This window comes from Rhinolophus ferrumequinum, chromosome 15 (genome assembly GCF_004115265.2).
Source record: "Rhinolophus ferrumequinum isolate MPI-CBG mRhiFer1 chromosome 15, mRhiFer1_v1.p, whole genome shotgun sequence".
Classification (NCBI taxonomy): domain Eukaryota; kingdom Metazoa; phylum Chordata; class Mammalia; order Chiroptera; family Rhinolophidae; genus Rhinolophus; species Rhinolophus ferrumequinum.
The window spans coordinates 48,784,310-48,804,125 of NC_046298.1; the positions used below are offsets into that span (position 1 = coordinate 48,784,310).

At 42.1% G+C, this 19,816-nt stretch overlaps 1 protein-coding gene across 1 annotated transcript; it reads left to right on the forward strand.

Annotated features, from left to right (window-relative positions):
* Positions 1–383: 383 nt before the first annotated feature.
* Positions 384–19,059, forward strand: NLRP9 (NLR family pyrin domain containing 9). The gene is made up of 9 exons (XM_033129458.1): positions 384–663; positions 3,211–4,771; positions 6,375–6,536; positions 10,452–10,619; positions 12,647–12,817; positions 15,278–15,448; positions 16,971–17,141; positions 17,620–17,790; positions 18,927–19,059. Exons 1-9 carry the CDS (start codon positions 384–386, stop codon positions 19,057–19,059), a joined length of 2,988 nt encoding a protein of 995 aa, XP_032985349.1.
* Positions 19,060–19,816: the final 757 nt, after the last annotated feature.

Consider the following 19,816-nt stretch of genomic DNA (forward strand, 5'->3'; position numbering starts at 1 on the left):
TGGAAGACACAAGGGCAGAACTATCCTAACTACCCACCCCCTTGGTCTCACTGATAAACCCCAAAGCTTTATTATGGTTTTAGTGGTTATAACTCTCCATGACATTTGGCTCAGCATAAATGACATTTTTAGTTGCTAGCACTGAATTCACATGCATGGTTGTGGTTGTGGAACGCTGAGGAAGGATTAAGTGACTTCCACAAATGAAGCTGGCCAGATATGTTTCAAGCAAGAAACTGGGCGACACCAGTAACCTGAAGCCACTTTTAACTGCTGCGATTTAACACTGTAATAACATCATTCTTCCCCAGGATTCACCTGTTTCTTGTTTTTGAAGAGTTTTTTCGCCCTGGAGAAGTTCGAGCTCACAATCCTGGGACAAGATGGCAGAATTTTTTTTTTCAGACTTTGGCTTGTTTTGCTACCTGAAGGAGCTCAGAAAAGAAGAGTTCTGGAAATTTAAAGAGCTCCTCAAGCAAGAACCTCTGAAATTCGAACTCAAGCCAATCCCATGGCCTGAGCTAAAGAAAGCATCAAGAGAAGATCTAGCAAAGTTGCTGGACAAGCATTACCCAGGAAAACAGGCATGGGAGGTGACACTGAGTCTGTTTCTACAGATCAATCGGAGTGACCTCTGGACCAAGGCTCGGGAAGAAATCAGCAGTAAGTATGGGATGCAGGAGCAGGGCCCATGGGGGAAAGTGGGTCTACTGGGAGCTTGTAATAATGAAGGTGATATTGTTATTGAATTAATGACCACCCTCCATCTGTTGAGAATGTGTTATAGGTCAACGGGAGCCTTGGAGGTGGTAGAAGAATTGCAAGTCAACTCTGCTCATATGTGGGCCAGTGATGGACTGTGGGTGGGTAGTGTCCTGACACAGACTGTCATCTAAGTGGTGTCCCCATTTTTCTGTCCCAAGATGAGTCCATGTTATTACAGGAGATGCCCTGGGACTTAGTGTCTGCATTATCAGGTCTGCTGAGATAGAATTCCATTGTGGTAGTTGTCCGTCCTGCTGACCAGAACTGCTCAAGGACTAGGCAGAGCCCTAACATTAGGAAATAATTATATACGGTTTATATCCCCAATATGCAGTAAGCACATTTTATGCATAATATCTTTTTGTTCTCACCATGACTCTGAGGTTTGCAAGTGGGAAGCCCGAACAGTGTCCCCTCATGTTGGATGACTTTTCCAAAAGGGACAGATCTGACTCCAAACCAGTTATTTTTGGCTCATTGAGGATTCACACCTTCCTCTGGAAGGATACTCCTTTCTTTCTCCTCAGAAAGTAAGATGAGTTAAGTTGTAAGTCCTGGAAAACAAAGAGACAAAATGTCAGAGAAGTCATTTTTTAAAATTACACCTTTAAGACAGTAATTGAGAGCTGCCAGGGTGCTTTGCCCCATTTTACATGTTATTGTGCATTGATTTTATCTATCTGTGGCAATAGGCTTTTCTATTCTGATAAGTAAACAGAGATTCAGATGGATTATAAGTCTCAGTGCAAAAGCAGTTCAACCAAGGTCTGTCTCCTGGTGGATGGATGCCTAGCCCGTGGTCAGGACTGTGATTCATCAGGCAGTTCCTAAGCAGCAAGCCACCATTGGGTCCGTTTACCACACTCCCCTCAACGGGTCTGTAAGACTATAATAAGCCCAAATGGATTTAGAACAGTTATTGCTCACTGCACAATAGGAAACTTGACATGTATGTCTACATCAATTCCTTGTCCTTGAGTCCCTTGGTGGCACTAAGGAGGTGGGCTCAGGTGGACACTGTGTCACGGTAGGTCTGTGTCATAGGTGAGGAACCCAAAGATCTGATCTTAGGTAGTGACTGCTGACAACTCTGCCCCTCCTCCCTTCCAGAGAGAGAGAGAGAGAAATCTTTAAATTGCTCCTGTTTTTATAAACAAATCTTTTTGTGCCCCAGAGCGCAAAAGACTGTCTCTCTATCTCAAAGCTGTTTGCTAGTCATATGTCCTTGAACAGAGCTACGAATGTCCTTTGCTCAGAAGTCATGCAGAAATACGTTGCCTGCCACAGCAGGCATCTCTTCAATGCAGGGTATGGTCCTTGTATACTTGTGGTTTTGTTTACCTCCCCTAATGTGTTGCCTTAAACATGGAAGGTACGTAGTCAGGGCAGGTTGAAAGAATAATGGTTCAAGGGTGCATTTCTCCAATTAACTGCAGTAACATGGCACGATAGAAATCACCTAGACCTTACGGTTTCAGGTCAGACAGATACAGGACAGACTCCTGGCCCTAATATTTATCCATTAGTTCAGATGAGGCCTGTAACTCTCTCAATAGTTTTTTTGTAAAGTGGGGGTAGAATGAACTCAATGGGTTTTTGAGGAGATGGAAGATACAGAAACAGTAGCAACATAGCAACACCCTCAGCCCCGATTCCTGGCAGACCAGGAATGGTAGCACCTATGGATTCTTTACATGGGAGAGACCACCCCACCCCCACGTGTGTAATGTAATTTCTAAGTATCTACACTTTGTGTAGCTAACTCTGAGATAGGTTTCTGGTTTGGGTCAGGTGCTTCCATGGATAGGATCCCAGATAGATTCCAGTCCTAGTGAAACTAAGTTAATTAGCCTGGTCATCCATAGATATACATTAGTCTTTGCCCATGTGTTCCAGTAAATCTGTAGGGTCATTCTGAGTATGAAAGAACGAGTGTATGTTTTTTTTTAAATTAAATGTATTGGGTAACATTGGTTAATAATATATAGATTTCAGGTGTATAACTTTATAATCCAACATCTGTGAATTCCACTGTGTGCTCACCTCCCAAAGTCTGGTTTCCTTCTGTCACCATGTATTTGACCCCTTTACCCTCTTCATCCTCACCCACCCTCTTCCCATCTAGAAACTACCACCCCGTTGTCTGTGTCTATGAGTTTGTTTGTTTGTATGTTTGTTTGTTTTATTCATTTTTTGCTCTGTTTTATATCCCACATATGAGTGAAATCATATGGTTTTGTTCTTTTCCATCTGACTTATTTTACTTAGCATAATACTTTCAAGATCCCATCCATTTTGTCACAAATGGCAATATCTCATCATTATTAATGGCTGTGCAGTATTCCAGTATATATATGTACTAATCTTTATCCACTTACTCCTTGTTTTGGCTATTGTGAATTAGCGCATTTTTAATTGTCTTGTGTTCAGTCCTAGCTAACTCAGATGAGCTTAACCCATATAAAAATCACATAAAGAAAAAATTTCGTCTCATATGGGAGAAGGAAACCTGCCTTCAAGTGTCTGACGATTTCTACACAGAAACCACAAAGAATGAATATGAAGAGCTGACTGCTGCGTACACTGCTGACCAGGCTGGACAGCCCATCCTCACTGTGGTTCTGCTAGGTTCTCAAGGAATTGGCAAAACAACCCTTTTGAGAAAAGTGATGTTGGAGTGGGCAGAGGGAAACTTATGGAAGGAAAGATTCACATTTATCTTCTTCTTCAATGGCTGTGAGATGAACAGTATCACAGAGACGAGCCTAGTGGAGCTCCTCTCCAGGGACTGGCCTGAATCTTCAGAGCCATTTGAAGACATCTTCTCCCAGCCAGAAAGAATCCTGTTCATCATGGATGGCTTCGAGAAGCTGAAATTTGACCTGGACCTTGACACCAACTCGTGCAATGATTGGCGGCAGCGATGTCCAACCCAGGTTATCCTGAGCAGTCTGCTGCGGAAAAAAATGCTTCCAGAGTCTTCTCTGCTGGTCGCACTGGGAGTGACAGGCATGCGGAAGAATTTTTACCTGTTGCATCATCCAAAATACATCACCCTCCCAGGACTCTCTGAACATAATCGGAAGCTGTATTTCTCCCACTTCTTCCGGGAGAAGAATAAAGCCTCCAGAGCCTTCAGTTTTGTGAAAGACAATACATCACTGTTTGTCTTATGCCAATATCCCCTTGCCTGCTGGTTGGTCTGTACATGCATGAAATGGCAGCTGGAGAGAAGAGAAGACCTTAGGATTGCCTGTGAAAGCACCACTTCTCTGTATGTTTCCTTTTTCACCAGTGTATTCAAATCGGGACTTCAGAATTGTCCGCCTAAGCAGAGCAGAGCCTGCCTCCAAAGCTTATGCACCGTGGCTGCAGAGGGCATCTGGACTGACATGTTTGTGTTCTCCCCTGGCGATCTCAGTAGGAACGGGGTGTCAGAGCCCGATGCCTCGATGTGGGAGAGCCTGCCACTTCTCCAAAGGAACGGCGACCGCTTCACCTTTGTCCACAGGTGTGTCCAAGAGTTTTGTGCCGCCATGTGGTACTTGCTCAGACAACCCCAGGACAACCCTAACCCAGCCATCGGAACTGTGTTTCAGCTCGTAACGGCAGTTGTGACTCAAGCCCCAACCTACTTGTTGCAGACCGGGGTCTTCCTGTTTGGGTTTTCAACAGAAAAAACAACCAACCTGCTGGAGACATCCTTTGGTTTTCCACTGTCCAAGGAGATAAGGCAGGAAATAACTAAAAGCCTTCAGAGTTTAAGTCAATATGACCCCCATCAAGTTGTGGTGAATTTTCGTGAATTGTTCAACAGTTTGTTTGAGACCCAGGAGAAAGAATTTATAACACAAGTGATGGATTTCTTTGAAGATGTTAACGTTTATATCAGTAACACAGATGATTTGGTCGTGTCTGCATTCTGCCTCAAACATAGCCAAAATCTGCAGAAGCTTCACCTATGTGTAGAAAATGTGTTTTCAGATGATTGTGGAAGCATCTTAAAGTAAGTCTATCTATCAATACCAACCCCCCCCATCCCCCCCCCACACACCATACCTACAGGTTGCTCCAGTCCCCATTGGGTATTTCATGGATCTTTAAACTTGTATTCTTAAAAAAACATGGCTGTTGTAATCAAATTTGCCAGCGTTGTGACCATGAACATGACTTCTGAAGTTTTGCCATCTGTACAAATAGAGATAAACATTTTACCTACTTCATGAGGCCAAGGGGAGGTTGAAAAGAAGGCAGTTTTTATTGTTGCCATGACTATGCTTCTCCCCCACCATGGCATTTTAGCATATCCTGGTATTTCCACTGGGAAGGGACTATTGGGAGCTTATGCCTGGTTTCTTCTGGATTTTTTTCTCTTTGCTGATTTTAACTTGTATCTTTTTGTCAGGCCTAGGCTACCAGCTCACACTTTATTTTTATTATTAAAATTTATTTTTCAATTATAATTGACATTTAGTATTATATTAGTTTCAGGTGTACAGCACAGTGGTTAGACATTTTTTTATTATTATTTAAAAAAAAATTTTTTTTTAAAGACCACTTGTATTTATTTAAGCGTGTTTTTCCAGGACCCGTCAGCTCCAAGTCAAGTAATTGTCTCAATCTAGCTGTGCAGGGCGTAGCTCATAGTAGCCCATGTGGGGATCGAACCGGCAACCCTGCCGTTAAAAGCACCATTCTCCAACCAACTGAGCCAACCGGCTGCCCCTAGACATTTTTATAATGTATGAAGTGATCCCCCCATAAGGCTAGTATCCACCTGACACCATACATAATCTTTACACTATTATTGACTATATTTCCTGTGCTGTACTTTACATCCCTATGACTGTTTTGTAACTACCAATTTGTACTTCTTAATCCCTTCCCCTTTTTTACCCTGCTCCCCACCCATCAGTACCAGCTCACACTTTAGTTCTCAAATACATTCCACCTTTTACATTCATGTCTTAACATTCTTTTATTCCACTGAGGTATAATTGACATGTAACATTAATTTCAGGTACACAATATAATGATTTGATATTTGTATATATTGCAAAATGATCACCACAATAAGTCTAGTTAAAACTCGTCGCCACACATAGGTACAGAATTTTTTTCATGTCATGAGAACTTTTAAGATCTACTTAGCAACTTTCAAATATACAATATAGGATTGTTATCTATGTGATGCCCTGCTGTACATCACATCCCCAGGAATTATTTATCTTATAACTGTGCGGTCATGATTTTGAATACAGTTCCTCAGCCACTGATGGGTCACCCAGTACCAACCTTTGTTCAGATAACAATCAAGTATTATCACCCTAAAGAGGAGGAAATGGAGGCAGAATAAGATTGAATAGCTTGCCCAGGTCACACAGCTAATAATTGGTTCAAATGAGGCTTGATCCCCTTGCCGTGGCCTCAGGATCTGCTCTCTCAAACATTATGCCATGTTGACTCAGTTTACCTGGCTGCACCTCTCCCTGTTCAGACCTGGGCGTCCATCAGCTTGCACGGGCTCTGGGTATGGTGTTCTGCCTGCTTTGAGAATATCCTGAGTTGACTTTAGCCACTGGAGAATCACGGTGTTTGTTGTCCCATAGTAACAACCAGAAACTCTCCTTCTGGCGGGACCTCTGCTCAGTGTTCACCACCAGCAGGAACATGCAAATTCTGGATTTGGACAACTGTAATTTTGATGAGGCCTCCCAGGCGGTCCTCTGTAGAGCGCTGGCTCAGCCCGTCTGCAGACTCCAAAAGCTCGCGTAAGTTGGATGGCATCCTGTTCTTCAGTAGCAGTTTCATTCTCTTTAGAAAATTAAGTATAGTTGGTACACGGGATATTGGTTATATTTGTGTCAGATATACAAAATAGTCTTTTGACGTTTTTATACCTTAAAACGTGATCACCCCACTAATTCTAGTAGTCATCTGTCGCCGTGCACACTTGTCACAGTATTATTGACGTTATTCCCCTTCACCTTTTCACACATTCCCCCAACCCTTCCCTCTGGTAACCATCCTTCTGTTGTCTGTTTCTATGAGTCTGTTTTTGTTTATTTCCTTTGTTTTTTTTTAATTTTTCATTTATTTATTATTATTATTTTTAACTTCCAGTCAGCTTTAATTATACTTATGCATTTTAAATTCAAACAGGTGGCTAAAAGTAAGACATTCATTCAGAATAATTTGAATACAAGGCTAGTTACCTGAAAAATCATTTCCATTATCAGCACTTAATTTCCTGTGCATTCCTAAAATTGATCTAGGAAGTCATCTGCTGGTCAACACATTGTGACTCTCTAGGGCAGTGTGACATGATTAAATAGAAATGTCTTCAATCTTATGGATACATTAATCTAGATTGATGTTGGTTCAGAATCTATGTGCAAAATTAAAATATAAATTATCCGTCTTGATCTTTCCATGTCCAGAAAATGAAGAGCTTTTCCTGATCACAAATTTTCCATACAACAGACAAATAAATCTTGTAGCGCTAGACAGAAATGCTTACGGCTTAGGCACATCACAGAAAACTGGCCTCTTTCAGTGGGCAGACAGTGACATGAAGCTGCTAATCAGTGACATCCATAGCTTATTATTATTATTTATTTTTATTTATTTTTATTTTTATTTTTTTAAATTTATTGGGGTGACAATTGTTAGTAAAGTTACATAGATTTCAGGTGTAGAGTTCTGTAATACATTATCTATATCTCACATTGTGTGTTCACCACCCGGAGTCAGTTCTCCTTCCATCACCATATGTTTGATCCCCTTTACCGTCATCTCCCACCCCCCACCCCCCTTCCCCTCTGGTAACCACTAAACTATTGTCTGTGTCTATGAGTTTTTGTTTCTTCACTTGTTTGTCTTGTTCTTTTGTTGTTTTCAGTTTTATATATCACAGTTTTATATATCACATTCAGAAATCATATGGTTCTCGACTTATTCTGTCTGACTTATTTTGCTTAGCATAATAATCTCAAGATCCATCCATGTTGTTGCAAATGGCACTATTTTATCTTTTCTTGTGGCAGAATAGTATCCTTACACCAGTTAGAATGGCTATCATCAACAAAACAAATAATAACAAGTATTGGAGAGGCTATGGAGACAAAGGAACCCTTGGTAGGAATGCAGACTGGTGCAGCTGCTATGGAAGGCAGTATGGAGGTTCCTCAAATAATTAAGAATAGAATTACCATATAACCCAGTAATCTCTGTCCTGGGTGTCTTCCTCAAAAATCTGAAAACATTTATCCGTGAAGACATATGTTCTCCAATGTTCATTCCAGCTTTATTTACGGTGGCCAAGACATTTGTTTCCTTCGATAAATGATTGGATAAAGAAGATGTGGTATATACATAGCTTCTTTAGTATTCATCAACCCCAGGATATTGGTAAGATTGTCAGCTTTTAAACCAAGTAATTTCTCAGCAAGTAATTTCCCCATGTTTTGGAATTTTCCTTTGCATCTCAGCATCTTCACGTAACAGCTCCATTACACTGAGAGCCATTGTTCCGTCCATCTGTCAACGACGCAAAAAGCTTGTTTTGTTCTTTAGATTCCACGTGTAAGTGAAACCACATGGCATTTGTCTTTCTGACTTATTTCCCACCAACACTTCCATCGTGGTTTGTCTTCTTTCTATGAGGTTGTCGATCCCCAGATGGGCGATGCCTCTTGATTATATGTTCACCCTGTGCTTGTCTTCCCACCATGTCCTCTGCCGACTCGGCGCACTCTGCCGGCCTGGAGTCTGAGTCCACCGCAGCTGCCTGGCCGGTGTGTCAGAATGTTTTCAGTGAGGAGGTGGCTGGAGGGCTGACCTTGCTGTCCTTCTGATGCCCCCATTTCTCACAGGCATCTCCAGCTATTAAGGGCGTCCCTTGTCTTTCTACGGTAACACTTCTCCCTGTTGGCAGGGCCGGCCTGTCTCATCCCGACTGTGACTGATCCTATCCCTCTATGCTCTAAGTCCCACCTCCTGTTCTCAGCTCCCTCCATCTCTGGGCTGGAAGTGCCTTGGATGTTGCTCAGATATTTAGGGAATTCCTCTGCCAGGAATAGCCACAATGCTTCCAGGCTGTAACGTACCTCTCCAGTCTGTTCTCCTTTGTCTTTTGTTTCGGCCCTATTCCTAATCTCCACTGTGGTGTTTGAACATGGCAGAACATTTACTTGTTATGCTTTCCATCATTTCTCAAAGTTGAGTGGGAGGGTAGAAGTCAGGGTGTGCTCAAGTCTGCTGTCACTATACCAGTAGTCACAGATTCTGTGGCATGTATTTATAAATCATATATAAATAATACAAAATATGTAAATAAAATATAAAAATAATAAAATATAAAAATTAAATATATAAATAGCATATATAAATATATAAAAACTACAAAACTGAAAGCAACAAACAAGACAAACAAATAAAAACTCATAGACACAGGCAACAGTTTAGGGGTTACCAGAGGGTAAGAGGGGTGAGGAGAAGAGGAAAAAAGGGGTCAAATATATGGTAATGGAAGGAGAACTGACTCAGGGTGGTGAACACACAATGCAATATACAGATGATGTATTATAGAAATGTACACTTGAAACCTATATAATTTTACTAACCAATGTCACTGCAATAAATTTAATAAAGATAAAAAATAAATATATAAAAAGTATATATAAACATATATAAGAAGTATACATAAATATATATGATTAAAATTTTGTTTTCTTAATCCCTTCACCTTTTGCACCCAGCCTCCAACCCCACTCTGATCTGGCGACCATCAGTTTGTTCTCTGTATCTATGAGTCTGTTTCTGTCTCGTTTGTTCATTTATTTTGTTCTTTAGATTCCACGTATAAGTGAGATCATATAACATTTGTCTTTCTCTGTCTGACTTATTTCACTCAGCATAATACCCCCTAGGTCCATCCATATTGTCACAAATGGTAAGATTTCCTTTTTCATGGTTGAGTAATATTCCGTTGTATATATGTACCACTTCTTCCTTATCCAATCATCTATCGATGGACACCTAGGTTGCTTCCATATCTTGGCTATTGTAAATAATGCTGCAGTGAACAGAGGGGTGCATGTATCATTCTAAATTAGTGTTTCGGATTTCTTTGGATAAATACCTGGAAGTGGAATTGCTGGGTCATAAGGCAGTTCTATTTTTAACATTTTGCGGAACCTCCATACTGTTTTCCATGGTGGCTGCACCAATTTGAAATCCCACTGACAGTGCACAAGGGTTCCCTTTCCTCCACGTGGATCCTCTTCTTGGGACACAGTCTTGCTTGGAGCACAGTTGTGCACTGTGTGCACAGTTGAATTAATGCTCTGAGGCCTAGGAATGCACAGAGGCATGGACATGGTGTGTCTTCCTCCTGGTGCTGAGAATTCAGTATGGGTGAGTTTGAGTCCCCTCCCTTATAGCGTGGATGGTGATATGTAGAAAAGGAGAGACTAGGAAGAAACAGGAGCGATGCAAGCCATGGAGTCTCTGTGCTTGTCTGGTGTCTGAAGATTCTAGAGAGAAATAATTTATAGGCAAGAGTAACCGGATATGTGCAAACAGTGCTGTGAGCCTCAGCAGGACAGCAGGAAGAATTCGGTAAGGGGTACATTGCTTTGTGCTTAGACTTCATTGCATGGGTTCCAATATCTCATCTTTTGTAGGTATAATTTTGCTTCCAGCCTTGGAAATGGTGTAGACTTCTTTAAGGCTGTTCTTCACAACCCTCACCTGAAATACCTGAACCTACATGGCACCAACCTCTCCCGTGGGGAAGTGGGGCAGCTATGTCAGACACTGAAACACCCCATGTGCAACATAGAGCAGCTGATGTAAGTCTCTGGGTCGTCCCTGATGAAGGATGTATTTTTTTCCAAAGTGGATGCAGCAGTTTGAATATGTCCATTTCCTTTCCTGCATCAGGCTTTGTCTATCATATTTTCCTAACTTCCGTCTCAGTATCTGCATACCTTTTGCTAAGGTGAGGATGGATTCTCACAGCAAGGCATCCTCTCAGAAGGGTTGTCCCATCCTTCCCTTCTCTGTTACTAGCCTGACTCACTTGACTCATTCACTTGGCTCACGGACACCTTACCTGATTCTTCTTGCTTCTCAGCCAATCATGCCAAAACCAGAACTCCAGATGTTTCCCCCTGAAGTTATTCCTAGAAATGTAAAACCAGAAAGCCTATTAATGGCCACAAGTATGATCATCTACTCTGGCCCATGACAACATTGAGTCCAGAGGGGAAGTGATTGGTTTGCCTAAAATCATTTCTTCCTCTTCAAAATCATCTGGATGCCTGTACCCTGGTTGGGTGATTTCTAGACAGGCTTAAGCCATTTTTCATTAGAGAGAACAAAGGGAAGTGACAGAGGTACCAATAAACAAAACCAGCTCATTAAACCCACCAGTACAATGTGTTTTTCTCTCTCCGGGTTCAGCGCCTCATCTTTGCAGTAACGATGGCAAGTATGATTGATGGATTAACATACCCTTGGTCAATTGCACCTGTCAAGACTCATCAGGAGAAGGAGGCAGGTTCCATGCATAAGATTTCTTTGAACATTTAGGCTTGCCATAGATCATATTCATCACTCAAGGCATTCCCATATCATAACAGTTCTTTTCTTCTATTCTAGCTCTCTTTATTCCAGGGGAACTTACAGAATTTTGCCCCATTTCATGTTATGCCATGTACACAGGGCTTTATATGTTTCACATTAGCCTAAGAATTACTGGGTAACAGATCTAGGAAACCAGGAGTCAGTTGTAGACATTTTAAAGCTGGAAACTGCCTATTTGGGGCAGACCCACTGTACTCTTGAGTTCATTTTAGTATTGGGGATGGGAAGTCCTCAAAATCTGGTTCTCTCTAGCCCAGTAGTTCTCAACAGAGGGCAGTTTTATCCCTTCGGAGATGTCAGTGTCTGAAGGTACTTCTGATGGTCACAATTGATGGGGAAGGTGTTATAGGTGTCTAGTGGGGGGAGGCTAGGGGTGCCACTTAACTTCCTGCAGCATCCAGTCCCAAATGTCAATAGTGCAGAGGGTGGGAAACCTGCTCTAGCCCATGAAATGCTCTTTTATGCTGCATTAGGGCTCAGGCTGGGTGTTTCTCAACCTCAGAACCATTGACAAATAATCAGATAACCAGATTGATTGAGCTCCAGATAATCCTTTCCTGTGTGGGGGGGCTGCCCACAACACTGTGGGATGTTGAACAACATCCCTGGCTTCCACCCACTAGATGGCAGTAGCACCCCTCTCCTCCCCTGTGACCACCACAAATGTCTCCAAACACCCATAATCTCCCCTCGAGGTCAACAGTCACCTATATTGAGAACCACTGGCTCAGACTTTTCTCTAACTTCAGTGGAAAGCAATCAAAGATTAATGAGAGTCATGCAATTACATTTGTCGTTTTAAAAAGTCTGGCATGTGGACATCGTATTGGTGGGTGCAAGATTAGGATCTAGGGTATGGTCCATGGCGAATTTTTAAAATTTTCCAATTACGGTTGACATACAATATGATATTAGTTTCAGGTGTACAGCATAGTGGTTAGACATTTATATAACTTATGAAGTGATCACCCTGATACGTCTAATACCCACCTGACACCATCCATAGTTATTACAATATTATTGACTATATTCTCTATGCTGTACTTTACAGCCTGTGACTGTTTTATAACTGGCAATTTGTACTTCTTAATCCCTTCCCCCTTTTCACCCAGCCCCTCCCATCTGGCGACCGTCAATCTGTTCTCAGTATCTATGCATCTGTTTCTGTTTGCCAACTTGGCATTAGCCTTCCAGTGCCCGTGCTCACATCCCTCATGTGTCTCACGTGTAGGTTGGGAAAGTGCGACATCACAGATGAAGCCTGCAAGGAGATTGCCTCTGTCCTGGTCTGCAACCAGAAGTTGAAACTTCTTTCCTTGATAGAAAACCCCGTGATGAATGAAGGCACGATGGTGCTGTGTGATGCCCTGAGGCACCCACACTGTGCCTTGGAGACACTGCTGTAAGTCGGTCTGGGGAAAGCCGTGATCATGGACCCCTCAGTTATCAAGGCAACAGAATGCTCACTGAGGGGGGCTGAGAAGATGGAGTCTGTAGTTAGACCCTAGTCACCTCTCCATGCCTCAGTCACCCAGTCTGTATAATGGAGTGAACACAAATGCTTGCTCCCTAGAGGTGCCATTAGGCTGAATTCAAGAGATGCGAGGCTGGCTCTGAGATGTCTGGCATCGAATGTGGAGCCCGGTAAATCTTGGTTATCATGAAGAAGGATGATGTGTCTGCAGGAATACTGGGTGCTGGGAAGGGCAGAATGAAATCAGGAAGAAACAGAAATTCACTTGACTCCTTTCAGGTTCAGGGCTTCTTCATACGTTCTGGGTTATTACTGGAGCCCTCCTGTGTCTTCATTTCTTTCTGGTCGCTAATGTATAAGGTGATCTGCTTCCTCTGTGGGGGGGCATTTGGCTCCGGCAGCCATAGAGTGGATGGTTGATTTGCCCAGTGAAGCCACATGAGAAATGTAGTGTTAAATCCAGCAAAGTACTGTGGCCTTCAATTGCGGGCAGGTGCAAGAATACCCAAGTCTATGGAAGCAGATCAATTGTCCAGAGCAAAACTTGCTTGTGTCTATGTGCACTCACAGGTGTGTGTGTGTGTGTGTCTGTAGACACATGCATCACACACACATACACAGAGTGACATTTCAAATGGAGCGGGGCGAGAATGCTGACTATTACTGAGCTGACTTCTAAACTGTAAGAGAAATTCAACAGTAAAATAAATTTCAGGAACATTAAATGTTAAAACCAAATGATTTTAAAAAGAAAGAAGAAACTCTGAATTATCATGATTAGCATGAAATATCTTCAAAGGTTCAAAAAAACCAACATTGGAAGATGAAAAGATTTGGCTATTGACAAATACAATTAAAGTGTACTAAATGACTGGTAATTAAAAAGGGCTATATTCATCTAAAGAGTTCTTTTAAAAACACCATTTAACATTTTGTTTTTATTTACTAAAGATACAAGAATGTCACTAGTAATTTTAAAAGCAAAAATGTTCAACAAAATAATACCCTTTCCAACAAGTGTGCAAAATTTTAAAATATACTTCACTGGCCAGAATTCTGCAAAATGGGCTAATTTCTACTATGATTGAAAGTATTTGTTGAGTTTTGTGCAAGGTAAGTTGGCAAATAAATCAAGAAACTGAAATGAAAAGTCTGTTAATAGTAAACTTCAGCCCTTCAAAAATTTTTTGCCACAAGATGGTACAATTTAAAATGGCAGAAGGTAAGAGAATGCATGTGGAGTTTTTCAGGGAGTGTGTAATTGTAGAGTAGCGAGCCATTGGAGATTATAGTATGCACTAACGTTAAAGCACTAACAAAGTTTTGAAATATTGGAAAATGGTTATTTCATTGAAAAAAGTGTGTATTAGGTGCCTATTGTCTGATCTAAAAAATTCGAAGACTAAAAGGGAAGACCTACTACAAGTGAGTAATGTTTGCTTATCAAGGATTTGTGCATTCTTCCTGCCAGAGGTCACATTCTCAGATGTCCCTGAGGGGGTAATGCACAGATAACAGGAGTGAGTGAGGGACGGGGTGGGGGATGACAGTGAGATAGACAGTGCCTGTCCCATCCAAGAGGGAGTTTCTGCTCCCTCTCACCATGTGACCATCTGCTGTGGAATTCCAGGTGTCTGGCTTATCTGTGGTAGCGGGAAAGTGTGGAATTCCATGTGAAATCTCTTGGTTGTTTAATGTTGACAGCTAATTTTTTTTTTAAAGTTAAACATGATGTCAACTAAACCAGCTACATCCCGGGTGTCATATTCATTTGTGAGCTACCAGTATTCTATCTTATACTTCCCCTTATTTTCCAAATTTATATAAGTATTATATATAAGTATAAGTATTCTATCTTATACTTCCCCTTATTTTCCAAATTTCCAAAAGTGAGCATACAAGAACTCATAACCACAAAATTAATTTTTTTCTTTTTTTAAGTTGGGCCTACCTCACAGTGGCCCATGCGGGGATCGAACCGGCAACCTTAGTGTTATTAGCACCACGCTCTAACCAACTGAGCTAACCAGCCACCCCCACAAAATTAATTTTTAAGAAATATTTTGGAAAGAAAAATCATGTTAAGTAGCATGTCATCCAGAACATTTCATTAAATAAATAAGCACACTGTGTCACAGAGAAGGTCATCCAACTGGTGGTGACCTGACTTGGAACTGAATCTGATATTCTATTCCCCACTTTGGGACACTATATTCCACCTTTCTTCTGTATTTCCATAGCTCTTACACATTTTAATTCCCTTATTTCTCTCAAGTGACCTCAGAGTATGAGGAATGACAAAGCTTTTGCATGTGGCTTCATGAAAATATTACCATACAGAGCTTAAGCAGGCTAACAAATTGAGTGTGTGTGTGTCTCGCTCTGCAGACTGACGTACTGTTGCCTCACATCTGTCGCCTGTGACTACATCTCCCAAGCCCTTTTGTGCAACAAACTCCTGTCCCTTCTTGATCTGGGGTCCAATTTCCTGGAAGACAATGGAGTGACGTCTCTCTGTGAGGCATTGAAGCAACCAAGCTGCAACTTACAGCAGTTGTGGTAGGTCTGGCTATGACTTGCTTGAATGTCAGGTTTCTTTCTTGAATATTGGCATCCTGTGAAGGAATTGGGAAGGGGCAAAAGCACGGGTCTGCTGAAAAAAAGCAAGGCTAAATGTTGGCCCTGACTGATACTTCTAGGCATGTCCAGTGGTGCGTTGATGTGTGTGTATGTCTTAATTAAAGGACTTTTCAGGACTTTTGGGACATGCTACTCTGTAGATGGGTCTCTGGCCTCAGGAAGATGGGAAATGGGGTCCTGAGTGCCCTAGACTAGCTGGGTAAACTTGTGAGGGTGCCTCACGTCTCCCCAAGTGCAACATGCAGATAATTATATTCCCACCTCAAAGAATTGAGGCAACGAGCAGGAATAATGCATATACAGAGCTATGATCAATGACTTGTCCATAACAAGCACTCAATAAATGACAGTAGAAGACATAGCATGAGGACCATTCCTTCCTCCTACCAGGCACTGGAAATTCTTCAGGGTAGATGAGATAAATTGGGAAGTTAAACACTTCATTTTATGGAGCGTCATATGCGCACATAGATACACATACACACACAGATGTACGCACACATGTATGAGTATGAGGCTGCAAGTGTGTGTGTCTATGTGTATATGTCATGGTTCTTAATCTCAGCACTATTGATGTTTTGGTCCAGATCATTCTTTGTTGTGGGGCAGGGGCTGTCCTGTGCACTGCAGGGTGTTTAAAAATCCTCCCTGGCCTCTGCCCACAAGATATTGGTAGCACTCTGTCTCCCACTGTGACAACCAAAAATGTCTCCAGGTATTGCCCAGTGTCCCCTGGGAGGGGGATGTACAAAAATCATTCCTGCTTGAGAACCACAGATACACATACACACACCATATACACGCATATATATCATATATATACACATATATATATATGCCTATAAGTGTGTGTCCGTATCCATACATGTAGACACATGTCAGACTTACATACATGTGTATGTATATATTCAGACACACACACGTTAGTGGGTGATAAGTACTGTGGGGAATCATGAGCTTAAATGCATGGGAGTAACTGGGGACACAATATTATGTGAAATATTCAGGGTTGTCCTCGCCAACAGATGACATTTTTGCAGAGATTTGAAGGAAGTGAGGGGTAGCCCGGCTGGTAGTTGGGCCAAGAGCATTCTAACCAGGGAGAACAGTAAGAGCAGACGCCCTGGGGCAGAGACCAGACAGGGCAGGAGAACTGCAAGGAGCCCAGAGTGTTGGGCTGAGAAGGAGGAACTGAGAAGTTGTTGGATCTTCACTGCCATCACCACCATCAGCATCATTACCACCACGACCTTCACCGCCACCATCACCACCATCTCCACCATCTCTACTATCATCGTTATCACACCAGCATCACAACCATCATCATCATTTCAGAAGTACTTGGGCATTTCATCTTTCTTATCAATAGATGAAATAAGCGAAGCCATTCAAGATTAGACCCGTGACTGTATCTATTTGTGTGTGTGTATTTTTTCCTCAGGTTGGTGGGCTGTTACCTCACTCCCATTTGCTGTAAGGACCTCTCTGCTGTTCTTATTAGCAATGAAAAACTAAAGACCCTGAAACTAGGGGACAATGATATACGAGATGCTGGTGTCAAACAATTATGTGAAGCTTTGAAGCATCCTAACTGTAAACTAGAGAATCTTGGGTGAGTGTCCACTAATTATCTTTAAGGGAAGGCTTCCCTGTTTCAAGAATAGGAAGAGATGGAGGATTAATGGGACTAAAGAGAAGCAGGTTTAAAAACAAGTGTGTCTGGAACAATTTGATAAGTAAAATGCTCTCCCGTGAAACCAGGGTTTCTCAGCCTCAGCATTATTGACATTTGGGACTGAATATAGTTCTTTGCTGTGATGGGGAGGGCAGACTGATCTGTGCATTTTAGGATGTTTAATTGCATCTTTGGCCTCTTTCTCCCCATGAGATTCCAGTAGCACTCCCCAGGTGTGTCAGATGTCTACAGATGTTGCCACATGTCCCCCCGGGGACACAATGACCCCAGTTGAGAACTATTGGTCTAGACTGTAAAGTCTCCTGCTCACAGGCATGAAATTGGCCTCTCACAATGGTGTGCCTTCCAGTCCACCCAAAGCTGGAGTGGTTTCTGGCGTGTTTCCCTCTTGCAGGTTGGAAATCTGTCAGCTCACCACTGCCTGTTGTGAGGACCTGGCCTCGGCTCTCACTGTCTGCAAATCACTGAGGGGCCTGAACCTGGACTGGAATAGCTTGGACCATAAGGGGGTGTTGGTGCTGTGTGAAGCCTTGAGCCGCCTGGACTGTGCCCTGCAACTGCTCGGGTAAGTGGATGTTCCTCCTTGGTGGCGAGTGACTGCAAAGTGAGGTTCGTCTACTGTAGGTAGGTCTGCCCAGTCTCAGTATGATTGATATGTGGGCTGCAGAGTTCTCTGCTGTGGGGAGCTGTCCTGTGCATTTCAGGATGTCAAGCAGTGTCCCTGGTCTCCACCTGCACGTTGCATACCTGTAGCACCTCCCTCTAGTCATGACGATCAAAAACGGAAACTTCAAAGTTGCTGAGACAAGATCTTAATTGTCCTCAACAGGAAAAAGAAACTATAATTATGTGACCTGATGGAGGTCATATAGCAAAATACAGGTGTATCAAGTGAACATGGTGTACACCTTAAACTTACACAGAGTTATATCAATCACACCTTAAACTTATATAATGTTATATGTCAATCACATCTCAAAAAACTTTATTTTGCCTATGGGAAATGTTTTCTTTCTATCTTCTTTATTTTTAACTACAGTTGACAGTCAATATTTTATGAGTTTCAGGTGTACAGCATAGTGATTAGACATTTATATAATTTATGAAGTGATCCCCTGATTCGTCTAATACTCACCTGGTACCACACATAGTTAGTACAGTACTATTGACTATATTCCCTATGCTGTACTTTAGGGAATATAGTCATGAGTTAATTAATTTTAAAAAGATGGCTATCACACCCATCCCCTGAACTTAAAAAAGAGTCTCCAGACATTTTTGAATGTCCCCTGAGAGGCAAAACTGTCTCAGGCGAGAACCCCTGCTTTACTAGAAACACCATCTTCTCTTACATTGACCATAAAGATGTAATCCCAGCTCAGAGATGGGAGGGATTCTATAAAGGATTGAGCAGAATCTTGATCCAGAAGTACATTCCTTGAAGAGTAGCAGTTAATTTGTTCTGAACATTATATTTGCGTTTAGAGTGTACATTTGACACCTGTAGATTCCAGACCCCTGGATGACATGCTGAGGAGTAACAAAATGGTTCATATTCCTATTTTTCACATTCCTATTCTATAGGAAAGATCTGTGCTTTCTCTTCAATTTCAATGCAATTCTTCCAGTCATTTCTAGGGAAGAATGAAGAGGAAAGTAAGCATTGGGATGGAGAGGGGCCAAATATGTCTATCTTCCCAGGCTGGACAAATCTGCTTTTGATGAGGAAACCCAGCTTCTGCTGACAGCTGTGGAAGAGAAAAATCCCCACCTGACTATTTTACATCAACCTTGGGACAATGATGAGTACAGGATCAAAGGTGTTCTTATTTGATGAGGGACACCCTGAAGTAATCTTCTCACAAAGGTTTCTCTTTGGTCACAATGGGTGTTTCTCCTCCAGGCACATCCTGTCCTGTAAATTGTCCACCATGGCAGTGGGGACTGTGATTCAATAGCCACTCTTTCACAGTGTTCTAGCAAAACAATGATTGTGGAATGTAGCCCACTGTGTATGTGCTGTCTGTGCCTAAGACCTCTATCCCCATCTCAAAAATTCTCACCCTACCTTGTAATATTTAGAAGAACAAATATATTAAAGGGATAAACACTTTGGAAAGCGTGACTTTATTGTCTTAATGGATGTCTTGGAGTGTTGGAACTTGAGTTTGAAGGAAACACAATTTTCTGACACTTTTGACTTAGAAGTGATGCCAGCATGTTTCTGTAGATTTTATTTTATTTTATTTTTATTTTTTTTATTTTTTAATTTATTGGGGTGACAATTGTTAGTAGAATTACATAGATTTCAGTTATGCAATTCTGAATCACATCATCCATAAATCACACTGTGTGTTCACCACCCAGAGTCAGCTCCCCTTCCATCACCGTACATTTGATCCCCCTCACCCTCATCCCCCACCCCCCAACCCCCTTACGCTCTGGTAACCACCAAATTACGTTCCCCAGATTAATTTTCAAACCCCGTGGCCATCCTGTGGTCACCGACTGCCCTCCAATCCCCTCACCCTCCTCCCCACCCCCACCCCCCCCCCGCCCATCTAGCAACCCTCAGTTTTTCCTCATTGTCT